Genomic DNA, 25648 nt, shown 5'->3' on the forward strand with positions numbered 1-25648 from the left:
GGATAACATTTTCAAAGTATTGAAAGAAAAGTTACTAACTCAGCAGTACATAAAAAGTGAAAGTATCTTTCAAAAATGAAGAAGGGAAAACTAACTCGCTGGCTCAGTTGGTTAAGCAGCCAACTCTATCTTTTGACTCAGGTCATGATCCCACGGTCCTGGAATCGAACTCTAAACCAGGCTTTAGGGACGCCTGGGTGGCTCAGTGGTTGAGCACCTGCCTTTAGCTCAAGGTGTGGTCCTGGAGTTCCAGGATCAAGTCCCACATTAGGCTCCCCTCGAAGAGCCTGCTTCTCCCTCTGCTGTGTCTCTACCTCTCTTAACGTGTCTCTCATGAATAAATGAATAAAATCTATAAAATAAAGTAAAATTAAATTAAATTAAATTAAAATAGATCAGGTTTCGCATTCAGCAAGGAATATGCTTGAGGATTCTCTATCATCCTTTGCCCCTCCCCCTGCTCATGCACCCTCTAAAATTATTTTTTAAAAAATAAAAAACTTTAAAAACTGAAGGAGAAATTCAAACAAAAACTGAGTTTATTTTGGCAAATATAGACCATAAAAAATGTTAAAATTAGTTCTTCAGCGAATAGGATATAACCAGGCAACTTACAAAGAAATAAAAAGCACCAGAGATTGTATAAGTTAAGATGAATATGAAACTTTTTTTTTTTTTTACCACTAGTCACTTTTTAAAAAAGATTTTGTTTATTTATTTACTTGAGAGAGAGAGCATGCAAGCAGGGAGAGGAGCAGAGGGAAAGGGACAAGCAGACTCTAAGCCAAGCAGAAGCCCAACATTGGGCTTGATCCCATGACCCTGAGATCATGACCTGAACCCAAATCAAGAGTCAGACACTCAACCAACTGAGCCAGCAAGGCGTCCCTGTTGTTAGTCATTTTAAAATGCAGAGTGGCAAATGTGGCTAGCATGCATTTGCCAATGCGGAGTGGCAAATGTGGCTAGCGGTCCATTCCAGGCACATCCATGTGTTTTTATGTCTATGGCTGTTCTCACCAAAAAGGCAGAGTTAGGAGAGACTGTTGTGACAGAGATCATATGGTCAGCAAAGTCAAAAATGTCTATCTGACCCATTAAAAAACAAGCTTCTAACTCCTGAACAAAAGCAAACCATAACACATAAAATGTGTTAAAAAAAAAAAAAAGGAATGGAGGAAGAGATTTGAAATATTAAAGATGAAGCAATATAATAGTACTTAAAGGTAGACAATAAAAACATATATTGTAAAAACAAGAAAATCACAAAAAAAATGTTGTTTACTAAGGACAAATAAACCAAAAATGAGGATTAAATATTAACATAAAAAATAATCTAAAAGAGGAGTACATGAGTAGGCAGTCTATTAGGTGTCCGACTCCTGGTTTCAGTTTAGGTTGTGATCTCAGGGTCATGAGACTGAGCCCCACATCAGGCTTTCCGCTTAGTGCTGAATCCACTTGAGTTTCTCTCTCTCCCCCTCCCTCTGTCCCTCCCCTGCACAGGCTCTCCCCCTGAGATAAATAAAACTTTTAAAATATATTTTTTTTCATTGAAAATATATTTTTTTCATTTCATTTAGAACATATATATTTTTTAAAAGATTTTATTTATTCATGAGACACACACAGAGAGAGAGGGAGAGAGGCAGAGACACAGGCAGAGAGAGAAGCAGGCTCCAAGCAGGGAGCCCAATGTGTGACTCGATCCTGGGACTCCAGGATCACACCCTGGGCCAAAGGCAGACACTCAACCACTGAGCCACCTAGGCATCCCTAAAATATATATATATTTTTTTATTAAATGCATTTATTTTTAAAAATTATGTATGTGTATGTATATATACATATGTGTGTATATGCATATATATGTATATAAAATCTATAATATATATATAATCTAAAAGAAGGCAGGAAAAAAAGAGGAAAAGGAAAAAAGAACAAATGAAACAAATAGGAACAAGTAGCAGAGTGGTAGATTTCAATCCAACCACAGCAATAATTACTTGAAAAATAAATTATCTAAACACTCTAATTAGAAGGTACAAATTGTCAGAATGGATTAAATATCATGACCCAACTATGCAATCACCAATAAATCTACGTTAAATAAAAGGACATATACAGGTTAAAAGTAAAGGCAGATCACACCCACTAGGATATAAATACTGAAAAAGATAAATAACAAATGTTGGAGAGGATATGTAGAAACTTGAACCCTCATCCATTGCTGGTGGATATGTAAAATAGCATGAGCCCTATGGAAAACATTCTGGCAGTTCCTCAGAAGATTAAATATAGAGTTATATAATGACCCAGCTATTCTACTTCTAAGAATATAGCCAAGAGAAAGGAACACACACACACACACACACATATATAAATATTCAAAGCAGATTATTCATGATAGTCAAAAAGTAGAAACAACTGAAATGTCCATCAACTGATAAATGGATAAATACAATGTGTTATATTCCTACAATGGAATATCACTCAGTAATGAAAAGGAATAAAGTACTGATACACACTACAACATGGATTAACCTTTAAAATATAATGCTGAGGAATGTCAGGCAGGCTCAGTCAGAAGAGTATGTGACTCTTGATTTCAAGGTCATGAGTTCCAGCCCCATGTTGGATGTTAGAGATTATATAAATAATACTTAAATAGGCATATCTATACAAACAGAATGATTAGTGACCGCCTACAATCTAAAGAGGAAAGGAATATGGAATAATGACTATAGGTTTATGAATTCCTTTCATAATGAAAAATATGTTCTGGAATCAGTGGCAGTGATTGCACAATCTGATGAATATTCTAAAAACCAGGGATTTGTACACTTTAAAATGTTTAAAAAAGTCAATTTTATATTATGTTAGAATCTTCTCTTTAAAAAAAAGAGCCAAAAACTTAAACACTTCATCAAAGAAGACATGAAGATGACAACTAATACTCAACATCATGAGTTATTAAAGAAATGCAAATTAAGCCACAAGGATATACCATAACATATCTAATGGAAAGCCTAGAACTAACAACAAAAAAAGGCGATACCAAACGTTAATGGAGATGCAAAGCAACTAGAAACTCTCATACATAGATGGTTGGCAAAATGGTACAGCTACTTTGGAAAAGAGTTGGTCAGTTTCTTACAAACTTTGACCACCAGGGAACTCAGCAATCCCACTGCTAAGTTTATAATCAAGAAAAATAAAAACATATATCTGCAAAAACAAAATTAAACAAAACTGTACACAACTATTTATGACTACTATAGTCATAATTGCCAAAAACTGAAAACTCAATGTCCATCAACTGGTTAATGGACAAAATGTGGTACAGCCATACAATGCAATGCTATTCAGAAATAAAAAGGAACAAACTACTGACACACCTAACAATGTCAAGAAATCTCAAAAGTTACACCAAGTCAGACAACAGACACAAACGGTTATAAACAGTATGCTTCATTTACATAACATTCTAAATAAGTGGAAAAAAATAAATCAATAATTATCAGGGAGTAAGAGTAAAAAAAGAAGAATGACTAAGAAAAGTCTTTAAATTTTTTTTTTTTTAATTTTATTTGAGAGAAAGCAAGAACATGAGCAGGGTGAAGGGCAGAGGGAGAAGCAGATTCCCCACTGAGCAGGGAGCCCAACACTGGGCTAGATCCCAGGACTCCCAGATCATGACCTGAGCCAAAGGCAGACACTTGACTGACTGAGCCCCCAGGCACCCCAGGAATGTTTTGATGTAATCAAAATATGATGTAAATATTTCAAAGCCAGACTGCGGTGTTAACTACACAACTATATAAATTTGTCAAAAGATATAGAACCAAATGACTAAAAAGGGTAAATTTGAGGTGCCTAGGTGGCTCAGTTGGTTAAGCATCCAACTCTGTGCTCAGGGCAGTCAGCTTGTTTCTCTCTCACTCTGCCCCTCCACACTGCCCCCCTTTCTAAAAGAAAATAAATAAATCTTTGAAAAAAGAAAATCAGGAAATGATTTCCAACAAAATGGAAAGAATAGATTAATCCTAGAATGACATTAACATAAGTATACTTTAGAGTCTCAAAGTGACTAAGAAAAAGAACATCCAAAAAAAATCCATTTTTTAAAATTATGAAATAAAATCAGACAGATACATATCAAGAAAAATTGAACAAAAAGAACCAAATTCTGTAAGTTAAAACTAATAAAAATAATTATAATTACAATAATTAGTTAAGAGATACAGGAGACAAAAAGATGTAAAGTGGACATAGATGAACTATGTTTTATGCTAAATGAAATAAGCTTATAGCATTTATGCTAAATGAAATAAGTCAATCAGAGAAAGACAATTATCATATGATTTCACTCATGTGGAATTTAAGAAAATCAAAGGGTAAAGGAGGAAAAAATAAAATAGGATAAAATCAGAGAAGAATGCAAACTATAACAGACTCTAAAACTATAGGAAACAAACTGAGGGCTGCTGGAGGGGAGAGTGGTAGGGAGTGAAGTAACTGGCATTAAGAAGGGCATGTGATGAAATAAGCACAGGGTATTCTATACACTCGATGAATCACTGTACTCTACCTCTGAAACTAATAATACACTATATGTTAATTAATTGAATTTAAATAAAAATTTTAAAAAGATGTAAAACATTACTGTATGATTTCATTTTTATGTGGAATTTAAAAAACACAATAAATGAGCAAAGGAAAAAAGATACACAAACCAAGAAATAGACTCTTAACTATAGAGAACAAGCTGATAGATGGGAGGATTGGGGCGGGGGAGGAGTATGGGGAGAAGGCTGGGTCAAATAAATGATGGGGATCAAGGAGTGCACTTCTCATGATGAGCACTGGGTGAGGATGTATGGAAATGTTGAATCACTATACTGTACACATGAAACTAATAAAACACTGCATGTTAACTATATTGGAATTACAATATAAAAATAAGCAAATAAAAATAAAAAACATTCCTATAACCTGTAAAAAAAACAACAAAAAGATGTAAAATGTTAAGTCAAAAACATAAAATGTGGCAAGGCAGGAGTATAATGTTGAGCTTTACAATGGGGTCAAACTTAAGTTGTTATCATTTTAAAACACGTCATTTTAGGGGTGCCTGGGTGGCTCAGTCGGGTAAGCATCTGCCTTTGGCTCAGGTCATGATCCCAAAGTCCTGCAATCAAGCCCCACATTGAGCTCCCTACTCTGTGGGGAGTCTGCTTCTCCCTCTTCCTCTCTTTCTGGCCCTCCCCTCACTGGGGCTGTCTCTCTCTCTCAAATAGATAAATAAAATATTTTAAAAAAGAAATACATTACTTTAGATATGTCATTGTATGTAAACCTCATAGTGACCATAAAGCAAAAATTGATAGTAAATACACAAAAAAGAAAAAGGAATATAAGCATACCACTAAAAAATTCACCAAACCACAAAGGAAAAGAGCAAGAGAAGAAGAAGGAACTGAGAACCACAGACACATCCAGAAAACAATTAATAAAATGGTAATAAGCACAAATCTATCAAGAATTACTTTAAATGTTAGGGGACTAAAACTCTAAGTCAAAGGACAGAGTTAATTAATAAACAACACTCATGACCCATTTACATGCTGCCTACAAGACACTCCCTTTAGAAGTGGAGACATATGCAAACTTAAAGTGAAAGGATGGAAAAAGATACGTAATGCAAACAGAAACCACAAAAAAGCTGGAGCAGCTATACTTGTACCAAACAAAATAGACTTTAAAACAAAGACTATAGTTACAGACAAAAAAGAGCACTATACACTGATAAAGGAATCAATCCAATAAGACAACATAACATTTGTAAATATTTATGTGCCAACTGTAGGAGCACCTAAATATATAGCAAACATTGGCACACCTGGCCGGCTCAGCTGGAAGAGCGTGTGATTCTAGATTTTGGGGTTGTGAGTTCAAGCCCCACGTTAGATTTAGAGATTACTTAAAAAATAAAAATCTTTAAAAAAATAAATAATTAAAACAAATATTAACAAATCCAATATTAACAAATCCAAATATAAACAAATCAAAAAATAGCAACACAATAATATCAGAACACTTTAATGCCCCTACTTCCATCAACAGATAGAAAATCACTAAGGAAACATCAGCCTTTACAACATGTAACACCAATAGACTTAGCAGATATTTACAGAACATTCCATCTAAAAGCAACAGAATATACATTCTTCTCAAGTGCATATGGAACATTTCCCAAGTTATGTCATATGTTGGGCTACAAACAAGTTTTATTAAATTTGAGGACTGAAATCGTATATGCATCTTTTCATGAAATGAGAAATTAATTATATGAAAAAAACTGGAAAATTTACAAACACGTGGAGACTAAACAACATGCCACTAAGCAGCCAATGCACCAAAGAAGAAATCAAAAGAGAAATAAAAAATACTTTGAGATAAATGAAACTGGAAAACAACATACCAAAATTTACAGGAAGAAACAAGAAAAGACAATAGAAAAGATAAAGGAAATTATGAGCTGGTTGAGAGGATAAACAAAATAAATAAAGCTTTAGCTAGACTCACCAAGGTAAAAAAAAAAAAAAAAAAGAGATGACTCAACATCAGAAATGAAAGAAGAGATATTATAAATGATACCAAAGAAATACAGAAGATCATAAAAGGCTGAACAATTACATAGCAACAAACTGGATAACCTAGAGGAAATGGATAAATTCTTAGAAACATACAACCTACCAAGAGTAAATCATAAATAAACAGAAAATCTGAACAGACCAATTACTAGGAAGGAGACTGAAGTAGTAACCAAAAACACCTTAACAAGTCAAAGTCCAGAACCAGACAACTTCACTGATGAATTCTACCAAACACTCAAAGAATTAATATTAATCCTTCTCAACTCAACTCTTTCAAAAAAATAAAAGAGGAGGGAACACTCTCAAATTCATTTTAGGGGTCAGCATTACTCTGATACCAAAACCAGATAAAGACACCAAAAGGAAATAAAATTTATAGGTCAATATCCCTGATGAACATACATGCAAAAATCCCCAAGAAAATCTTAGCAAACCAAATTCAACATACATTAAGGGGGAAAAGGGGACGGGGGAGACTTCTAGGGAAGATAGTGGGATAGGAGAATCCTAAGCTCACTTCATCCCAATACAACTAGGTAACAACTGTAAAAATGTAAATAACCCAGAACACTGGCAAAACAGACTCTCCACAGCTAAATGTAGAGATGGGGCCACATCAAAGAGGGAAGGAAGGTGGAAAGCAAAACAGATCCAAAGGACTGTCCACAGGAGGGAGGAATTTGGCAGATGCAGAGAGGGGAGATGACCAGATCCCCAACCCAGGCACCAGGTACCTGCGCAGGGAACATGAATCCCCCACAATATCTGACTTTGAAAATCAGAGGGGCCTAACAATTAGTAGGGCTTAACACTTGGAATTTTAATAATCAGCAGACTCTGCTTTAGGAGAATGCAGAGGGAGGAGCCCCTGCCCTTAAAGAGACAGCACAACAGGGGCACCTGGGTGTCTCAGTTGGTTGAACAACCAACTCCTGATCTGGGCTTGGGTCATGAGCTCATGGGTCATGGGATCAAGCCCCCATCAGGTTCTGCATTCAGTGGGGAGTCTGCTTCAAGATTCTCTCCCTCTGTCCCTCCCCCCACACATGCAGGTGCATGCGCTCTCTCAAATAAATAAATAAACCTTGAAAAAAAAGAGAAAGCACAAGAAACATTCTTGCTGAGATATGGCACAGCAGCAGCAGTTTGAGAAATGCCTGGGGTATATGCGAAGATTTATTGACTAATCTCAGAATGTGTATGGGAGGGATTGGGATCTTTGGGAGACATTCCCAAGAACAAAAGAGCTAGCAGGTATCATTTCTCTCCCTGGCCCTACAACCTAGACACACCTGGGGGAACCAGCACAGTACCTATACTCTCCATCTTGCTTGCTAATAACATCCCTGCCCACAAGCACTTCTGCAGTTCTGCCCCCTCCAACCTGGCAGGCCTCAGCAAGAGTGTTCCCAGGCAGCGGCAGGGCCCCTCTTGCAGCAGATCAGTGCAGAGCATGCTAGCAGTATGAGCCCCATTGTCATGTTCTGCTACTAATGTGCTCATTCCAATACACCCTTGTTAAAAGCCTGTCCAAAGTGGTGTCACAAGCCTGGTAGTTTGCAAGCAGTCTCAAGATTGCCCAACATCACTCCAAAGTGACTCCTGTCCCAGAGAGAAGGAAAGATAACTTCATACATCACTCCAACTGCAGCCCCAAATGGGGGCAGGCATCAGGAACATAAGTTTCTAAGCAGACAACACCCTTTAGGGAGAGCACCCTAAAGTTCAGTGTTACTGCATCTGGCAAAAAGCTGGTCTGACTCAACTCAAGCACAAGGTGGACCCAGACTGCCCCATTAACAATACGGGGGCCAAACCCTGCCCACAACAGGCAAAGAGAGCCATTAAAGATTAATAGACTGAAGGCAAATGCAGGTCAGCCACAAGAGTAGGGCACACACAACACACAAAGGAGAGCCCCTGAAGTAGTGAAGAGGGAGCACTGCACTGCAGGGCATTACAGGATCTATTCTTCATCAGGCCACTACTTTCAAAAGCAGGAGAAACAGCTGACTTTCCTAACACAGAGAAACAGACATAGAGTGTTAGACAAAATGAGGAGACAAGAGTATGCCACAAATTAAACACAAGAATCAAATCATGACAAGAGAGCTAAATGAAATGAAGATAAGTACTATGCCTGATATGGAATTTAAAGTAATGGTTAGGGGGATCCCTGGGTGGCTCAGCAGTTTAGTGCCTGCCTTTGGCCCAGGGCATTATCCTGGAGTCCAAGGATCAAGTCCCACGTCAGGCTCCCTGCATGGAGCCTGCTTCTCCCTCTGCCTGTGTCTCTGCCCCTCTCTCTCTCGGTCTTTCATGAATAAATAAATAAAATCTTTTTTAAAAAATCAATAAAGTAATGGTTAGAAAGATACCCAATGGACTTGAGCAAAGAGTGGAGAACCCCAGTGGGGCCCTCAACAAAGAGAAAGAAAATGTAAAATGAACCAGAGATGAAGAGCTCAAAAGTTGAAATTAAAAACACACCAGATGGAATAAATAGTTGACTACAGGAAGGAGAAGAAGGAATCAGCAACCTAGAGGACAGAGTAATGGAAAGCAGTCAAACTGAACAGAAAAAAAAAAAATAATAATAATAATAATAATAATTAGAATAATGATAATAAACAAAGACTTTGGGAACTCAGTGACATCATCAATGTGAAACAACATTCACATTATAGAGATCCCAGAAGAAGAGAAAGTTTAAAAGGGATAGAAATTTTATTTGAAGAAATAGTTGAAAACTTCCCATGTCTGGGGAAGGAAACAGAAATACAGATTCAGAAGGCACAGAGAGCTCCCAACAAAATCAACCCAAGGAGGTTCACACCAAGACACAAGGTAATTAAAATGGCAAAAAGTAGTTATAATGAAAAAAAATTTGAAATCATCAAAAGAAAACAGTTACAACAAGGAAAAACCACTAAGGCTATCAGCTGATTTTCAGCAGAAAACTTGGCAAGCCAGAAGGGAGTGGAACAATATATTCAAAATGCTGAAGGAAAAAAACCTGCAACCAGGTTTTTCTCTATCCAGGAGACATAAAGAATTTCCCAGAATAGAAGGAGAGATAGTTACCCATACAACAAAAGTTAAAGGAATTAATCACCACCACACCAGTCCTACAAGAAATGTTAAACAGAACTTTCAATGGAAAGGAAAAACTTTAAGTAGAAGAAAAACAGGAACCACAAAAGCAGTAAAATTAGGTTTATATATAAAAATCAGCCAAGTGATTCAAAAAATGAAAGGACGTAAAACATGGGGGGAGGGTAGTGAGTGAAGAATGGGTTCAAACTTAAGCGACCATCAACTTAATATAGGCTGTTATATGCATAAGGCGTTAAATATAAACCGAATAGTAACCACATATTAAAAACTCTTAGAAAAAAAAAAAAAACTCTTAGTAGACACACAAAAATAAAGAGGAAGGAATCCAAGTATATGCCAGTAAACTTTGAGAGAAGAGACCAAAGAAAAAAAGGAACAGAGAATACCAAGAAACAAAAACAAATAAAAAAAAAAACAAAAAAACAAACAAAAAAAACCAAAAACAAATCAAAACAAGTAAAACCACAAAACCCACAAAACAACTAAATGGCAACAAGTAAGTATATACCTATCAATAATTATTTTAAGTTTAAATGGACTAAACACTTCAATCAAAAGACATACAGTAATAGAATGGATAAAAAGGCAAGACACATCTATATTACTGCCTACAAGAGATGCATGAAGATTGAAGTGAAAAGAAAGCTGGGATAGCAATATTTGTATCAGACAAAATAGACTATAAAACAAAGACTAGAACAAGAGACAAAAGGACACTATATAATCATAAAGGGAACAATCCAACAAGAAGATGTAACTGTAAATATTCACTCAACATGGGAGCACCCAAATACATAAAGCAGCTACTAGCAAACAAAGGAAGTAATCAATAGTAATACATTAATAGTAGGAAACTTTTAACACCTCCTTACATTAATGGACAGATTGTCCAAACAGAAATCCACAAGAAGAAAACAGTAGCTTTGAATTATACATTGGACCAGATGGCTCTAACATACATTCAGAACATTCCATGCTAAAACAGGAGAATACACATTCTTCTCAAGTGCACATTGAACAGTCTCAGGAAAGATCACACATTAGGTCACAAAACAAGTTTCAGCAAATTCAGAAAGACCGAAGTCATACCATGCATCTTTTCTGATTACAACACTATGAAACTAAAAACCACAAGAAAAAATCTGGAAAGAACACAAATACATGAAAGTTAAATTACAATACTAAACAATGAATGGGTCAACCAAGAAATCAAAGAAGAAATTAAAAAATATAGACAAATAAAAATGAAAACACAATGGTCCAAATCCCTGGGATGCAGCAAAAGCTGTCCAAAGAGGGAAATTTATACCAATACAGGCCTACTTCAAGAAACAAAAAATCTCAAATAAACAACCTAACCTGCCACCTAAAGGAGCCAGAAAAAGAACAAACAACTCAAAACCAGTAGAAGGAAGAAAATAATATAGACATAAACAAACAGTAAAAATAAATAAAATAGAAACAAAAAAAACAATACAACAGGATCAATGAAACCAGGAGCTGATTCTTTGGGGTTGTTTGTATTTTTTTTTTTTTTAAGATTTTATTTAGAAGAGAGAGCCCAAGTGGCCAGGGGGAGGGGGCAGCAGAGGGAGAGAGAAAAGCAGGCTTCCCACTGAGCCTGGGAAGAGCCTGCTTCTCCCTCTGCCTATGTCTCTGCCTCTCTATGTCTCTCATAAAAAAAAAAAAAAAAAAATCTTTAAAAATAAATTAAATAAATAAGTCAACAGGGATGTAAACTACAGCATGCTAATTATATTCTATTGTATATTTGAAAGTTGTTAAAAGAGAAAATCTTTAAAGTTCTCATCACAAGAAAAAAATTTGTTACCACATATGCTGATGTATCTTAACTATACATACTATGGTAATTCAAAATATATACAAACAGTGAATCATTATGCTGTAGACCTGAAATTAATATGACATTATACGTAAATTACGTCTCAACAAATAAGTACCAACTTGGACATTTACAAAATACCCTATTTTTTACATACAGATTTAAACGTAATAGACTTATATTTAAATCACTGTATCTAGATAGATAGATATCATCAAACATACAAATAAATAGAAAACGGGACTAATAATCAGGAGAAAATTTAGTTAATAAAAAGAGACTCAGGAGAGAAATAAAGCAATTAGCAGATAAAAAATTTAAAAATAGGGCACTGAGGTGGCTCAGTCAGTTAAGCATCTGCCTTTGGCTGAGGTCATGATCCCAGGGTCCCGGGATTAGGCCCCACAGACTCCCTGCTCAGCGGGGAGCCCCCTTCTCCCTCTGCCACTCCCCCTGCTTGCTTTGTCAAATAAATAAATGTTTTTAAAAATGTTAAAAATATTATAATAAACATGATTAAGAATTAATGAAAGATATGAGCTTAATAAGCAGAGAAAGATATCAAAAAGGGGCAAATGCTACTTCTGGTGATCAAAAACATTGTATCTAAAGCAACAAAATCACTGGAGAGGCTTCATAAAAAATCAGACACTATAGAAGAAAACAGAATTGAGCTATCAAGCCATGAGAAGACATGGAAGAAATTTAAATGCATACCACTAAGCAGGGAAAAAAAAGTCACTCTGAAAAGACTACATACTATATGATTCCAACTATGTACACTCTGAAAAAGGCAGAATTACAGAGAAAGTAAAAAGACCAGTGGTCACCAGGAGTTTGGGGAGAGAGGATGAATAGGTGGAAGACAGGAAATTTGGGGGACTGAAACTATTCTGTATGATACTGTAATGGTCAATAGAAGGCATTACACATTTGTCAAAACCTACCAAACTGTATAAAACAGTGAATGCTAATGTAAAGTATGGATCTTAAATATTAATGTATCAATATTCCTATATCATTTGTAACAAATGTACCACACAAATGGAAGATGTTAAAAGAATAAGTTGGAGGGGGGTATATGAGAGCTCTTTGTACTTTGTGTAAATCTGAAACTGCTCTAAAAGAGAATTAATTTAAAAAACAAACAGGGGCATCTGGGTGGCTCAGTTGGTTAAGCTTAAGTGTCTGACCCTTGATTTCAGATCAGGTCATATCTCATGGGTTATTAAGACTATGTCAGGCATGAAGCCTGCTTAAGATTCTCTCCCTCTCTCCCTTTACCTCTGCTCCCTCCCCTCCAACCAGGAGCAATTTAACTTTCAATAAAGCTTACTTAAGAAAAATGGATAATTAGTACTAGAGTATGCCAGATGGTTATAAAGTGCTATGGAGAAAAATAAAGCCAATAAAATAAAATAAAGTGCGTGCACCTGTGCTCCAGTGCTCTATCTCTAAAAGAAACAAATGAAAAAAAGTGAGACACAAGTTGGAAACAAACTGAAAGAACCAATGACCAAAGTGGAACTACTTGAGCAACAAAATATCATAGTTTCAGTTTATAATCCAGAAATACAGCACTTAGACCAACCATACCTTAGACAACAGAAATCTGCAGAACACAGTATGCTCATACCTAACTGTGAGGGATGCTGCTACATCTTAGAACTTTACTGTGTTCCCCTCATTAACTCCCATATTCCTAAACACATCAGCCCCCTCCTTTTCTCTTCCAGGGCCAATATTACAAGCATTATGCAAGGCTACCCACTAAGCTATCTCTACCCAAAGTTCCTCCAAGAACTTATTTTCAAGGCTTCAACTTGGCTAATGGCTCGCAAAACAGCATTACCCCCATCACCTGCACTATGTCTGCATCATTTGTCATTTCTACCTGTATGTCAACATATCCCAAATTAAACTCCTTTTATCCTATACCAACACTCCCTACAAGCAGTTTCCCCATTTCAACCGCAGCTATCAATGATACCACTATTTGCCCACTCACCTAAGTCCCAATCCTGCAAATATCTCCCTTGTATCCTATATATTCCCAATTTATCACTAAGACTCATCATTTTCTTTCATACTGACCCTTCTCCTCTCCATTCCACTTCTGCCACCTTACCTTATACTTATGCCCTTATTATTACACTACTAAATTACTTCAATAGCTTCTTCTGTAATCCCTGATTAAACTCTCCCTAATTCATCCTACATATATTACCAATATTTTTCATGTAGCTAGCCTTCAACTGTTGGTCACTGTAAAGACTTGCTGACAATTTTAGTAGACATTATTGGTTGTTACCCAAAATCCATTCCTCTTCTTTGTTGATAGAGCCTAAATTTGTTTCAGGACCTTCCATTTCCCCAAGTGATTCAATGAAGTGAATCCTAAGGTGAATCTTGACTGGCCTTACCCAATCATGGCAGTCTCATCCCCCATGATTTAAGCCCAAGCATGTGGTTCAGTTTTTGTCATGAAACGTGAGAGGTGGGAGACTTTTAAAGACTTCTGGGAAAGATTTCTTTGTTCCTACAAATGTGACATAGAAAACATGGTAATTCTAACTCTAGATGTTGTCACATCTGAATGAAATATCTGGGACTCCTACAGCCAACCTGAAGATAAAGCTGGCAAGCACAAAGAGGGCAGAGGCAAAAGTAAAGAAGTGGAACTGAAGCCCAGTACTGAAGGCCTGATATCAACACTGATAAATCTCAAAAGCATTGTCCTTAATGAAAGAAACCACATAAAGGAGCACGTTCTATGATTTTATATATATATTCCTTATGAAGTTCGAAAGCAGGCAAAATTAATCTACAGTGATACAAGTCAGATTATTAATTGCCTAGAGCAGAACCTGGGGGAGGGAAGAAATGACTTGGGAGAAAAAAGGAATTTTTGATGAAAATGTTCTATATGATGACTGGAGTGGTGGTTACAGTTGTCAAAATTCATCCAACTGTATTCTTTTTTTTTTTAAAGCAAACTTTTTTATTTTTATTTATTTATTTTTTTATTTATTTATGATAGTCACAGAGAGAGAGAGAGAGAGGCAGAGACACAGGCAGAGGGAGAAGCAGGCTCCATGCACCGGGAGCCCGACGTGGGATTCGATCCCGGGTCTCCAGGATTGCGCCCTGGGCCAAAGGCAGGCGCCACACCGCTGCGCCACCCAGGGATCCCCATCCAACTGTATTCTTAAAAATGAGTGTATTTTACTATATATAAGTTATAGTATAACTTTCAATAAAGTCTACTTAAGAAGGTAAAATTTAACTTTCAATAAAGTTTACTTAAGAAAAATGGATAATTAGTACTAGAGTATGCCAGATGGTTATAAAGTGCTATGGAGAAAAATAAAGCCAAAAAAAGAGAATACAAAAGGCAAGTAAGTCGGGGGAGGAGGGGTCGAAGTAGGAGTACAATTTTAAATAGGATGGTTATGAAAGGCTTCAATGCCTTTTTAATAAAGACCTCAAGAAGATAAAGATGTAAAGGCCTCAAGAAGATAAAGATGTACGGAGACATCTGGAAGAACAGAGCTCCAGAGAGAGAGATCAGCACCTGCAAAGTCCTTGTCTTTTTCAGTGATAACCATCTGAAGGTTTTGGCTAGAGTGATCTGACTTATGTCTTAAAAGGATCACTCTGGGCGCTCAGTTGAGAAAAGCTATAAAGTGATAAGGATGGAAGTAGAGAGTTCAGATAGGAAGCAGTTACAATAATCCAATGCTAGCTAAGGTCAGGGTGGTGCTAAGTAGAAATGTTCAAATTCTGGACCAAACTTAATGTTAGTCTTCACTAATGGACTGAATGTAATATTGAAAGAGAGGAGTCAAGGATTTCTACAAGATATAGAAGGACAGAAAAGCCATCTACTCATATGAAGAAGACTATAGGGAGGAACTGGCAGTGAGAATTTTATTTTGGTCAAGTTAATTTTGAGATGCCTATCAGACCAACAAATGAAGATATAAAGTAGTCGCAGGTGGATATACATGTTTAGAGTTCAGGGAAGGGGTCTAAGCTAAAGATAAAAATCTGGGAGTTGCCAGTATATAAAAAGGCACTTAAAGAGATAAGCCTGGATGAAATCACTAAGAGACTGAGTATAGACAAGAGAAGGGAAATTTTCCAAAGGCTGAGCCCAAGTCAATCTAAAATTTGGAAATGGGAAAGAAAAAGGAACAGTAAAGGAGAATGAGAAGGAATGGCCAGTAAAATAAAAGGAAAACCAAGAAGGGTTTTTTTGGTATCCTAGAAGCCAAAGGAAGAAAATGCTTCAACAAGGGAAGCAAGACCAGCTGAAATAAACACTACTGATAGGTCAAATTAGATGAAGATTGAGAATTCACTGGAATTATCAGAGAACCATGGTCCCTTCAGGAATCCAGGCCCATATAATACATCCCTTTTTCTAGAAGAGTAACTCATGTACTGCTAGGTTCAATTTGTACTAATTAGAAATCACTGTGTATTTTTAAATCAAACTATTACTCCTAAAATGGAAGTAGTATGTTAATCTATTTTAAACATGATGTTTATTTATTTTTGGTCACTATTTGGTATTCTAAGTATTCTGGTAAATAATCACCTCTGATGTTTACCACTTTTACTCTAGCCTCATTAAACCCCAAACATATCCACATATAACCATCAAGATTTGCCTCAACTTTTTCCAAGATATGATCTTTATTTTACTAGGTTAAAATGTAACACCAAATGAAATGTAACCACTGAATAAAAAAAATTACTATCCAATGAGTACTGAAGGACATAAACAGAAGATTTCTGGTACAAAAGCAGAAAGTCAGAGAAATATAAATATTTTGGCACAAATGCGTATGAGTCAATGAGACACACATACAGGATGCATATTGTGATTCAAATCTTTTTACCCTGAGCCAAACAATGTAAAAGACTCGGTTTAGGGCAGTCATGCTCTTATCTATTTAAAGATACATTTTTAATACTGGGTTCTTGCTGCTATGCAAATTTTCATGTGAGAACATTTCAAGTCCTCTTCAAAACCAAGGAAACAGTATCTTCCAAGTAATCTGGTCCATTTCAAGGTAGCTGACCTTCCTCAAAACAAGAGATGGTAACGAGAGTTCCTGGCCAGGACAATAAGAGAACATTCCCTCACATATGTCTATTCGAACTCAAATGCTAAAAATAAATTGAGCATACATTCTTCACAAAACCACAGGCACTAATGGTGCATGCAACAAACTGCAATCCTAATCATTCCTTCTGGGCAAAGGGTATTTGTAGCGCATAGCAATTCTTGATACAATAAACAGGAAAGAATACTAAGAAGTCACTACCAAGTGTGTGTTCACATACATGGACTGACTTTTCCCCTTTAGGTCAATATTTTTTCTTAGCTCCTTTTGGATGTTTCGTTAAGCAGATTATGTTCCTTGACATGACCATTTCAGTCCTCTCTCAAACAGATTAGATAGCAAATTGTTCCTAAATTTGCCATTATGAGATAAGTGGCAGCTAAAATCAGAAAATTCTCAGTACAGCTTAACACTGAATGTTTTTCATTTCAGAGAAACTCAGCTGAAGTCAGTTGCAGCAAATAATTCCCAAATGACAAAGTAACATAGTTCAAGGTTACTGTTACCTTAACTTTTATTTACATAAGGAACAAGGTAATGATACTTTTCATCCTTCCCTCAGTTTACTAAATCAATCCTTATCACCAATTGGAATACACTGTAGTATCCTCTTGTGTTGCTGAGTAATTGCTACTTTCGTGCAACAAAAGCAGGTTTTGTTTAATCCTTTGCCAGTTTAAAAAAAAAAAAAAGTCAGGCCTTTTGATGTCAGGAAATACAAAAGCCAAATCCTCCAAGTAACCAAATGAATCAATTACATTTACATTTTTAAATCAAGTTCGAGCCTAAAATATGTAACCCTACAAGGACACATTAAATAAAAATTTTATTTTTGCATGTTTCTACATCCCAAGCTAAGAATAATGGACTTCTTTTCCTTTTTTACAATAAACTTCTAATTAGCACAATTTTTGAATCTAACTTCCTGTGTTTCAGTGAGTCTGGATTCTGGAGGACATGGGAGGGGAGGAAGGGAAAGAATTATTAAAAGTACTCTTCTGAAGAAGAAACATAGCTATGTAATTCCTACGCAAATGTTTGTTAACTTCCCCAGGCGCAAAAACAGTGATGTCATCCCACACAGCCTTACAGCAGAGTTATAATGAACATTTGAGTTTTTAAATCACTGACTACTTAAGGAAATTAAGAATATTACTCAAAAATCTCCTCTCCCTAGAGTATCGCATCTGTGAAAGATGAGAGTGTGCCCATCTGGGGTCATATACATACTCAGTATCAACAAGACTGAAGTCATTTTTCCCTGCACAACAGGAAAAGTTGGGTTTTTTCCCCCCTTAGAACTCTGAGCAATGAAAGCCAGGATTTTAAATGGCTCTGTATAAAAACACAAAAAGGGTGGGTCACAGTCTGTTAATAAAAGCAGCTCAACATCAAGAACCCCTCTTCCTTTAAAATGAAATCTAAAAAACAATTTTCAAAGGTAAGAACAACATTCTTAGCTATCTTTGCTTCATTTTTTTCTAAAATACAGATTACCTTTAAAGAAAGCATACAAGGAGTAAAGAAAGCATACAAGGAGCCAATAAATTTATATCCGTAGTGTGCTCTCACAACAAAAATAATGTGCACATTTTTTCTCCTATAGTAATCACTAAATAACCAAACTTGATTCCAGTAAGAATATAACTATTTTTACCATAACATCAATAATATTTATTGCACCAAGATTTGTGATTTATTTCCTAATCTAGTACAACTATTTTGCTGGCTTTAAAATTACCTCAAATTGACTGGAATACCAACTCTACAGTTACATGAAATTGTAAAATGGTTGCAAAACTGGAGGCACCATGACCATGTCCTTCTATTAATATTTAACATAACAAAACAGAGAAAGAGCAAATTACTTCAACTTGGCTTTACTCAATGTCATGATTCAAATTACAGGTCAACATCCAAACTAACAAAATCACAACAAACCCAACATAGTATTTTAAATAAAGGGTAGTTCAATCAAGCTGTCATGAAGAATTCATTAAATCCTAATTAGTCGGGATCCCTGGGTGGCGCAGCGGTTTGGCGCCTGCCTTTGGCCCAGGGCGCGATCCTGAAGACCCGGGATCGAATCCCACACCGGGCTCCCAGTGCATGGAGCCTGCTTCTCCCTCTGCCTGTGTCTCTGCCTCTCTCTCTTTCTCTCTCTCTTTCTCTCTCTGTGACTATCATAAATAAATAAAAATTAAAAAAAAAAATCCTAATTAGTTAAAAAGTTGCTCAAATTTTAAGATTTTTGTTGTTGATGTTAATTTGTTACCTATCAGGAATATATCTACTGTTTTACTTTCTACCTGTGGCACAGTTATCTTAAGTTCCACACTTCTGGATCTTTCAACCATTAGAGATCAACCATCAAATTACTTCAACAAGTAGAAATAGCAACACCGCTCCCAAACAGCAATTTCTGCATTGCTAGACACTTATCTAGTTGGTAGATTTATACCATTGTTCATTCTTAGTTCCTTAAATGTAAAAAATACCCACAGAATGGTGGCATACCTCTAAATTGGTTTAAATATGGTACAAAGTTATTTTAGTTAGGTTCAAGTTTTAAAAAGGCACTAATCATTCTTCTCAAAGGCTAATCTACTCAAGTTCATCCCATATTAAAAAAAATTAAAAGCTTCATTTGTCTATTTGGAAAAGAAGAAATTTATGCAATGCTCAAGTAAAAGGACATTAAAATTATAGAATAAACTTGACATCACACCTACTGCTAATAAAAATAAGTCTGACATTTATTCTAATGATGGTCCTTCCAAATACCAGCATGGTTAAATGTCCTTTACATGTACTTTCAAATATCATTCTTATTTTTTAAAAATACTCTTTTATTTTCTAGTGTGCACAGTAAAAGGGAAGAAAATCCCCATAAACCATTATAAACTGTTCTTATTCATGAAGATACAAGAAACATCCATGTAATATTTGAGAATTATGTCTATTCCCTTCTTGCATGCTAGAAAGATGCAAAGACAAACACTTGCAACTATTCAGACAGATCATTCCACAGTTGTAACTTTCATCATAGTTCTCAAAGCAGTATGGTGAGGTCAGCTCACAAACAGCTTAAGTAGCCAAACTAGAAATTGGTGGTAGTAGTATCAGGCTACATAACAGCCTCTCCAAAGAATATGAAGTAAGAGAACTAAAATGTACTGGCAACACGCCAAGAGACTGGATGGAATATAGCTTTGAGCAATGAATATGGAGAACTTACATTCTACAGCAATTCATCATCTCCTACCCTGTAGCTTGATTTTTCTTGCTTAAAACCAAAATTAGCTGTATATGAGAGGTATTTAACATTACCAAATTTCTCCATACTTATGATTTGAAAGACATGTGAGCTTGCAAGATTTGATTAAAATACATACCCTATAAAGGAAAATCTGACTTCCATCCTATATGAAAATGAAGAAGGAAAAAAAAAAAAAAGAAAATGAGGAAGGTAAAAGAGACACTATTATACTGATAGTATTCTGCAAAGAATCGTCTTTATTCTCTAAGGATTATATTGGCCTCGGTATAATTCTAAAGGCTTCGGTTCTTCTATATTGTCAGTTGTGAATGAACATCTCTGCAACTGGCTGGCATTTAGAATTGTTCTACTTTCTTGGTAAATTTAAAGAATTAATCCTGTCCAAACGACAGTAACAACTCCTCTGACCTTAGTCAAAATAATATTACTTATACAATTTCACCTTGGTTGAATCATATTTTATTTTAAAGATTTGAGAGAGAGAGAGAGGGGACAAGAGACTACAAGCAGAGGGAGCAGAGTATAAGCAAGGGGAGAGGGAGAAGCAGACTCTCTGCTGAGCAGGGAGCTGGATGAAGGGCTCAATCCCAGGACTCTGGGATCATGACCTGAGCTGAAGGCAGATGCTTAACCAGCTGAGCCACCCAGGCACCCCTGTTTAATCATATTTTAAAAGAGAATAAGAAAGCCTAATTCTTAATTGTCCAACTTTCTAAACTCATTTTCTTTCTAAAGAAACAAAAGAAAATGCAGTTATTTTAGACAAGAGAAAGAATTATACTCAATTCAAATCAAGACACATTTAACACCTATTTTGTGCCAGACATCATATCGAGAACTGAGGCAACAAAATATGTATATGGTCTCACAGAACTGACAACCTAGTTGAGAAAAATTATCCACTTAGAAATCAATCGTCTCTCTCTCTCTCTGTCTCTCTCTCTCCCCCCTCTACTAGCTATAGGAACAAAAGCTCTGCTATCATCCAGCAAAGTATAAATACGTCTGTAAGGGAGGAGAGAAAAATCTTCAGAGAAGATGAGCTGTGTCTTGAAGGATAAGAATTTCACAAGGAAAACAGGATACTTCAGGCCAAGGGCAGAATGAGTAAAAGCAAGAAAGCATAAAAACCTGTGTGACAAAGCCCTGTGAAAAAAGGTAGGGGCAACCATTTCTGGTACATGTGCTAATTACTACTCTTCTACCTTCACCCATGACAGACATTACTAATCAACTAAAACATGTTTAAAGCCCACATGGGAGTCAAACTCCTTCTCAACAGATAACTCAAAATCAATGCAAGAAGTCCATGACATGAAATTTACATGCTATCATGAGCTTGGGAAAAGACAGTGGCAGGACCTGAGGTGAAGGGGGTACACTGAGGACAGATTATGCATGAATACGAATGATAGATTAGTAAATTTAGATTTTATCCTGTGGGCATCAAAGAATTTTATGAAAAATATGGACGTGATCAATTTCAGCAGATGTATAAAGAGTGCATTTGGACAAACAAAACAAAGGCAGAAAGAACAATCAAAATGCTATTGCAATAATCTAGGCAAGATACAATGAAGCCTGAATTTCATCAATGGGAAAAATCTACTGCAGGTACTAAAATAAAAATGGAGTGTCTAGGATTTTATAATTCATGGTTTTAAAACAGCTTGAGAAAAATTAGTATTTTAACTAGAATTCCCAAATAATACTCAAAAAGGAAAAGACAAATTAAGGTAAAGACTAGAATTAAAGAAGTGAATCACAATGATACTCAAGATTACTCAAGACTATAAATTCAGAAATAGTTATTTCAGGTTTAGCATCAAAGGAGAACATCCTCATGACCAGACTAATACTCAGCAAGTCTTTTCTTCCTGAGGGCACTAATACTCTAGCCAAACAACAAACGCTATTCACCTTACATGCCCCTACAATGCAGGGTCATATTCGCACTCCCAGTGGGATGCAGAAAGCACAAGAGTCAAATTGAAAACCAAAGCTTGAAATTATGTAGGCTTCACTTTATCCAAACACTTAAAACTATATATTTCTTTTACATGAGATAAATCTTCCTGAAATACTACTACTGTTTTACTGTTAACTAAATAATATCACAGCCTTTTAACTCTAGACTTCTATGTGTAGAATACAACCTATTTGTAGCACTTAGGGCGGTATGCAAAAAAAGCAACTACCCTAGCACTTCTGCACAACGTTTAATAAATTAAATTATTCTGATTAAAACTAAAAATTTCATTATAGCTCAAAAGGCCAAAGACAGTCAAAAGAGTGTTGCTATTTTTGGCAAAAGAGATTCTTTAACTGTTGCAAAAGCTAATGTTGTGACATGAAGTCCAGGTGTAACATGTTAACAAACATGCTATAAAAGCTGGCATTACTGTTTTAACACCAAGGATATTCACATTAAAGATAAAATTATCCTGTAGTGAATGCCAACAATGCACCTCATACTACACAGACAGATATTTAAGGGTTCTACTTTGTTATCATCCCAATTATTTCGTGTCCCAGTAAGCAAACTCTAAAAGTGGGATTCTCTTCCTCTAAAAATAAGCTAAAATGAAAATTATGAATTACAGAGATAAAATTTATTTGTAACACATTGTTTATGCTAAGAAAGCAAATCACATGTTTATCATAATATATCTCTTTTCAAAAAGAAATGGAGTAACTAGTCATGAGCACAGTCTACTTCTCATGATGTCATTCCAAAGCCATTACTAATGGTTACACATGTTATGCTTTCTTCAAATCAATCACAAAACAAGTCATCCTAAGACTAAGGTCAAATTCCACTCAACTAAAAGATCCCCAAACTTGTAGTAATGGTCCACTCACTAAATAATATTCAAAGACCAAATTCCAGAAAAACCCTCCTCTTGCACCTCCCCCGCTTAAGAAAAAAATCAGTCTTCTCCTTTTAGCTCATTGTAATGGAATGTGACCTGTAGTTAAAGGCTTTTCCATTCCGTATTTACTGCTTAGAGAACACGAAGCAGATCTATTCTCCCCTTGTGAGAGATGCAGTCTTTCTCAAATTTATCTCTTAAAAGAAAAAAAAGTTCAATGTAGGTGGTTAATAATATAACAGAACAAACAGAAGGTAAACAAGCTTATTTGATTTCTCATGTTTGATAGAATGACTGTATTTAAATGATATACAAATCTTTATTTTTATTTTACAACACTGGTCAAAGACCTGAAAGATCCATATTTTGTACAACTCCTAATAAATCAGATAGGATAAGGGAAGTTAAAACTACATCTACTTAAATCTTACACACAAAATTACATCTTTTCCTGACAAGTCATGTATTTGTCATTGAAGTTATACACTTAAGTACCTATCTGATTATAGAAAGAAGAACAGGAAAATATTTAAGAAATGTACTTCAAAGTCTAAAATTAAACATATTTATCTGGAGTTTAGTTAGCATTTTTTGAAAGGAGGTATCTGACTAGATGATCCTCAAAGCTACTCAAAGTTTGTATATTTTAACCCAAGGTGGTTTTTTTTGTTAAGATTTTATTTATCTATTCATGAGAGATACACAGAGAGAGGCAGCGACATAGGCAGAGGCAGAGGCAGGCTCCCCTTGGAGAGCCTGATGAGGGAGTCAATCCCAGGACCCTGGGATCATAATTTGAGGCCCTGAGTCCAAGGCAGACATTCAACCACTGAGCCACCCAGGTACCTCTTAACCCAAGTTTTAAAATGAACAAATTCTGGACAAAAACTCTCCCGTTAACAACCCCCTTAAGGATATATTTTACTTACATTCTTCCTACACCTTCATACATGTTAGTCTCATCTACCAAAGTCATAATCTCTGTATCTGTAAGATGTGCGTGCTTTTTCGTTCTGTTTAGCTGTTCAATCTGTATGTCTGCAAGCTTCACCTTCTGTTGAGTGTCAATAACTTTGGCTTGAAGTTCTGTGAAGGCCTAACAAAAACAAGCCCTTGATTTAGTGGGTGAAACATTTTATAGGAGACACTTAAATCAAATCCAAATATATTAAAATAAAGCATGCTAACCAGAGACAAAGCTGTTAAATTTACCAACACAAACATCAGTAAAAGTCAATGATTGTAAACAATCAAGCCACCATACTAAATAATGAACTTATCTTGTCCTCAGAAGATGCAGTCTATTTGAAGCAGAACAAATGCACATTAAATAACCATATGAAGGAGCAGGTGTCCAAGGAGTAATAAAAACAATAAATGCAAGAGTCAGAGGATGAAACCCAGGGATTCAAAACAAGAACCGTAAACACAAGGACTTACTTCATTTGTGTTACATGACTATGTTTCAAAACACTTTCCCATTATTTGTTTGAAATACTAACAAGGGAATATTAATATGAGAACACTGAGGAATTACTAATATCTCATTTAGTCCTCTCAATAATCCTATGAGTTAGGGATGGCAGTTTCATCATCACTCTTTACAAATTAAAGTTACAAATTTATTAAAGAGATATAAGTGGCCTGCACAGAGTTCAACAACTATCAGGTGAAAGACGGGTACTTAAATCCATTTCTTCTGACCCCTAGTTCAGGAATGTTTCTATTCTACTGTCTACAGTAATATTCAAAATACAAATATTTTTGAGATAAAGATTAGAAACAAAGAAAACAAAGCATTGGTAGAACTGCATCATGATCTTCATACACAAATACCAAGCCAAATTTGACCCCTCGTGTACACATCTCAAAGATAAACATAGTTCTTGGATACTCTTAAGTTTGGGAATGACTTTCAGATGCTGTCAAACTTATGCCTTAATAATAACATTTGTGACTGCAATACACGGCAAAGGCTACTAAACTTTTTTCTGATTGATGACTAGTAAGTTTTTAAAAACTAATCAGGGGAGACTGGAGGTGCCTGAAATTTCCTATTAGTCTCCACAAAAAAAAAAAAAAAAAAAAAAAAAAAACCACCAAAACCTTATAAAGATACTAGAAGATAAAACCTTTAAACAAGTTTCCTTTTTAGTTAATTTAATTAGCCGTCAAAACTATCCAATTAAGGTCTCCAATCATCTGCAGTCATTGTCCAAGGGTTTCTATTAAGAAACTAATTCAAATACCAGGAGGTAAATCCATTCACAGCTGTATTCTATTGCTTTCACTAAACTCTGATTTACATTTGAACCTTAACAGAAGAAAGGTAAACTTTTAGAATGTGTTAAGATTTCTTACGATGAATTTTGTTTTGCATGTAAAATTCCAGGTAATACCTGATTGTTCTGTACACACTTTGTTAAGGAAGCTGGTATATTGTTTAAACTGAGATGTTAGGGTATTAGGGAACACCACGTTAAAGACTAAATTTACAAGTTTCAAAAGAAGAAATACAAAAAGCACATTACATACAATCCACAGAGCAATAACAAATAGCTTCATTTATTAGGAGCAACAACTATTTCAGCTGTCCTAGTTCATATGCAAAGGTTGACCAGAAGTAGTGTTAAGACGTAAAATTTGCTCTTCTGGAGAACCTAAATTAATAATCAAAAGATGTGGCGTAGAGAATAGTGGATTCTAGTCCCAACTTTTGACTAAATCTTTTCTGGAATTCA

At 35.7% G+C, this 25648-nt stretch overlaps 1 protein-coding gene across 8 annotated transcripts in view; it reads right to left on the reverse strand.

The window, feature by feature from the left end:
* Positions 1–25648, reverse strand: part of PFDN1 (prefoldin subunit 1) — an 81074-nt gene that overhangs the window by 38591 nt on the left and 16835 nt on the right. For 5 of the 8 annotated variants that reach the window (XM_077897491.1, XM_077897490.1, XM_077897486.1 and 2 more), the window contains exons 3-4: positions 23837–24003; positions 20150–20176 (exon numbers count right to left, since the gene is read on the reverse strand). In XM_077897491.1, coding sequence (XP_077753617.1) covers positions 20150–20176; positions 23837–24003 — 194 coding nt within the window. The remainder of the gene's footprint in view (positions 1–20149; positions 20177–23836; positions 24004–25648) is intronic. The other 3 variants (XM_077897493.1, XM_077897488.1, XM_077897487.1) reach the window with 1 other exon arrangement.

Source organism: Canis aureus, chromosome 5 (genome assembly GCF_053574225.1).
Source record: "Canis aureus isolate CA01 chromosome 5, VMU_Caureus_v.1.0, whole genome shotgun sequence".
Classification (NCBI taxonomy): Eukaryota; Metazoa; Chordata; class Mammalia; order Carnivora; family Canidae; genus Canis; species Canis aureus.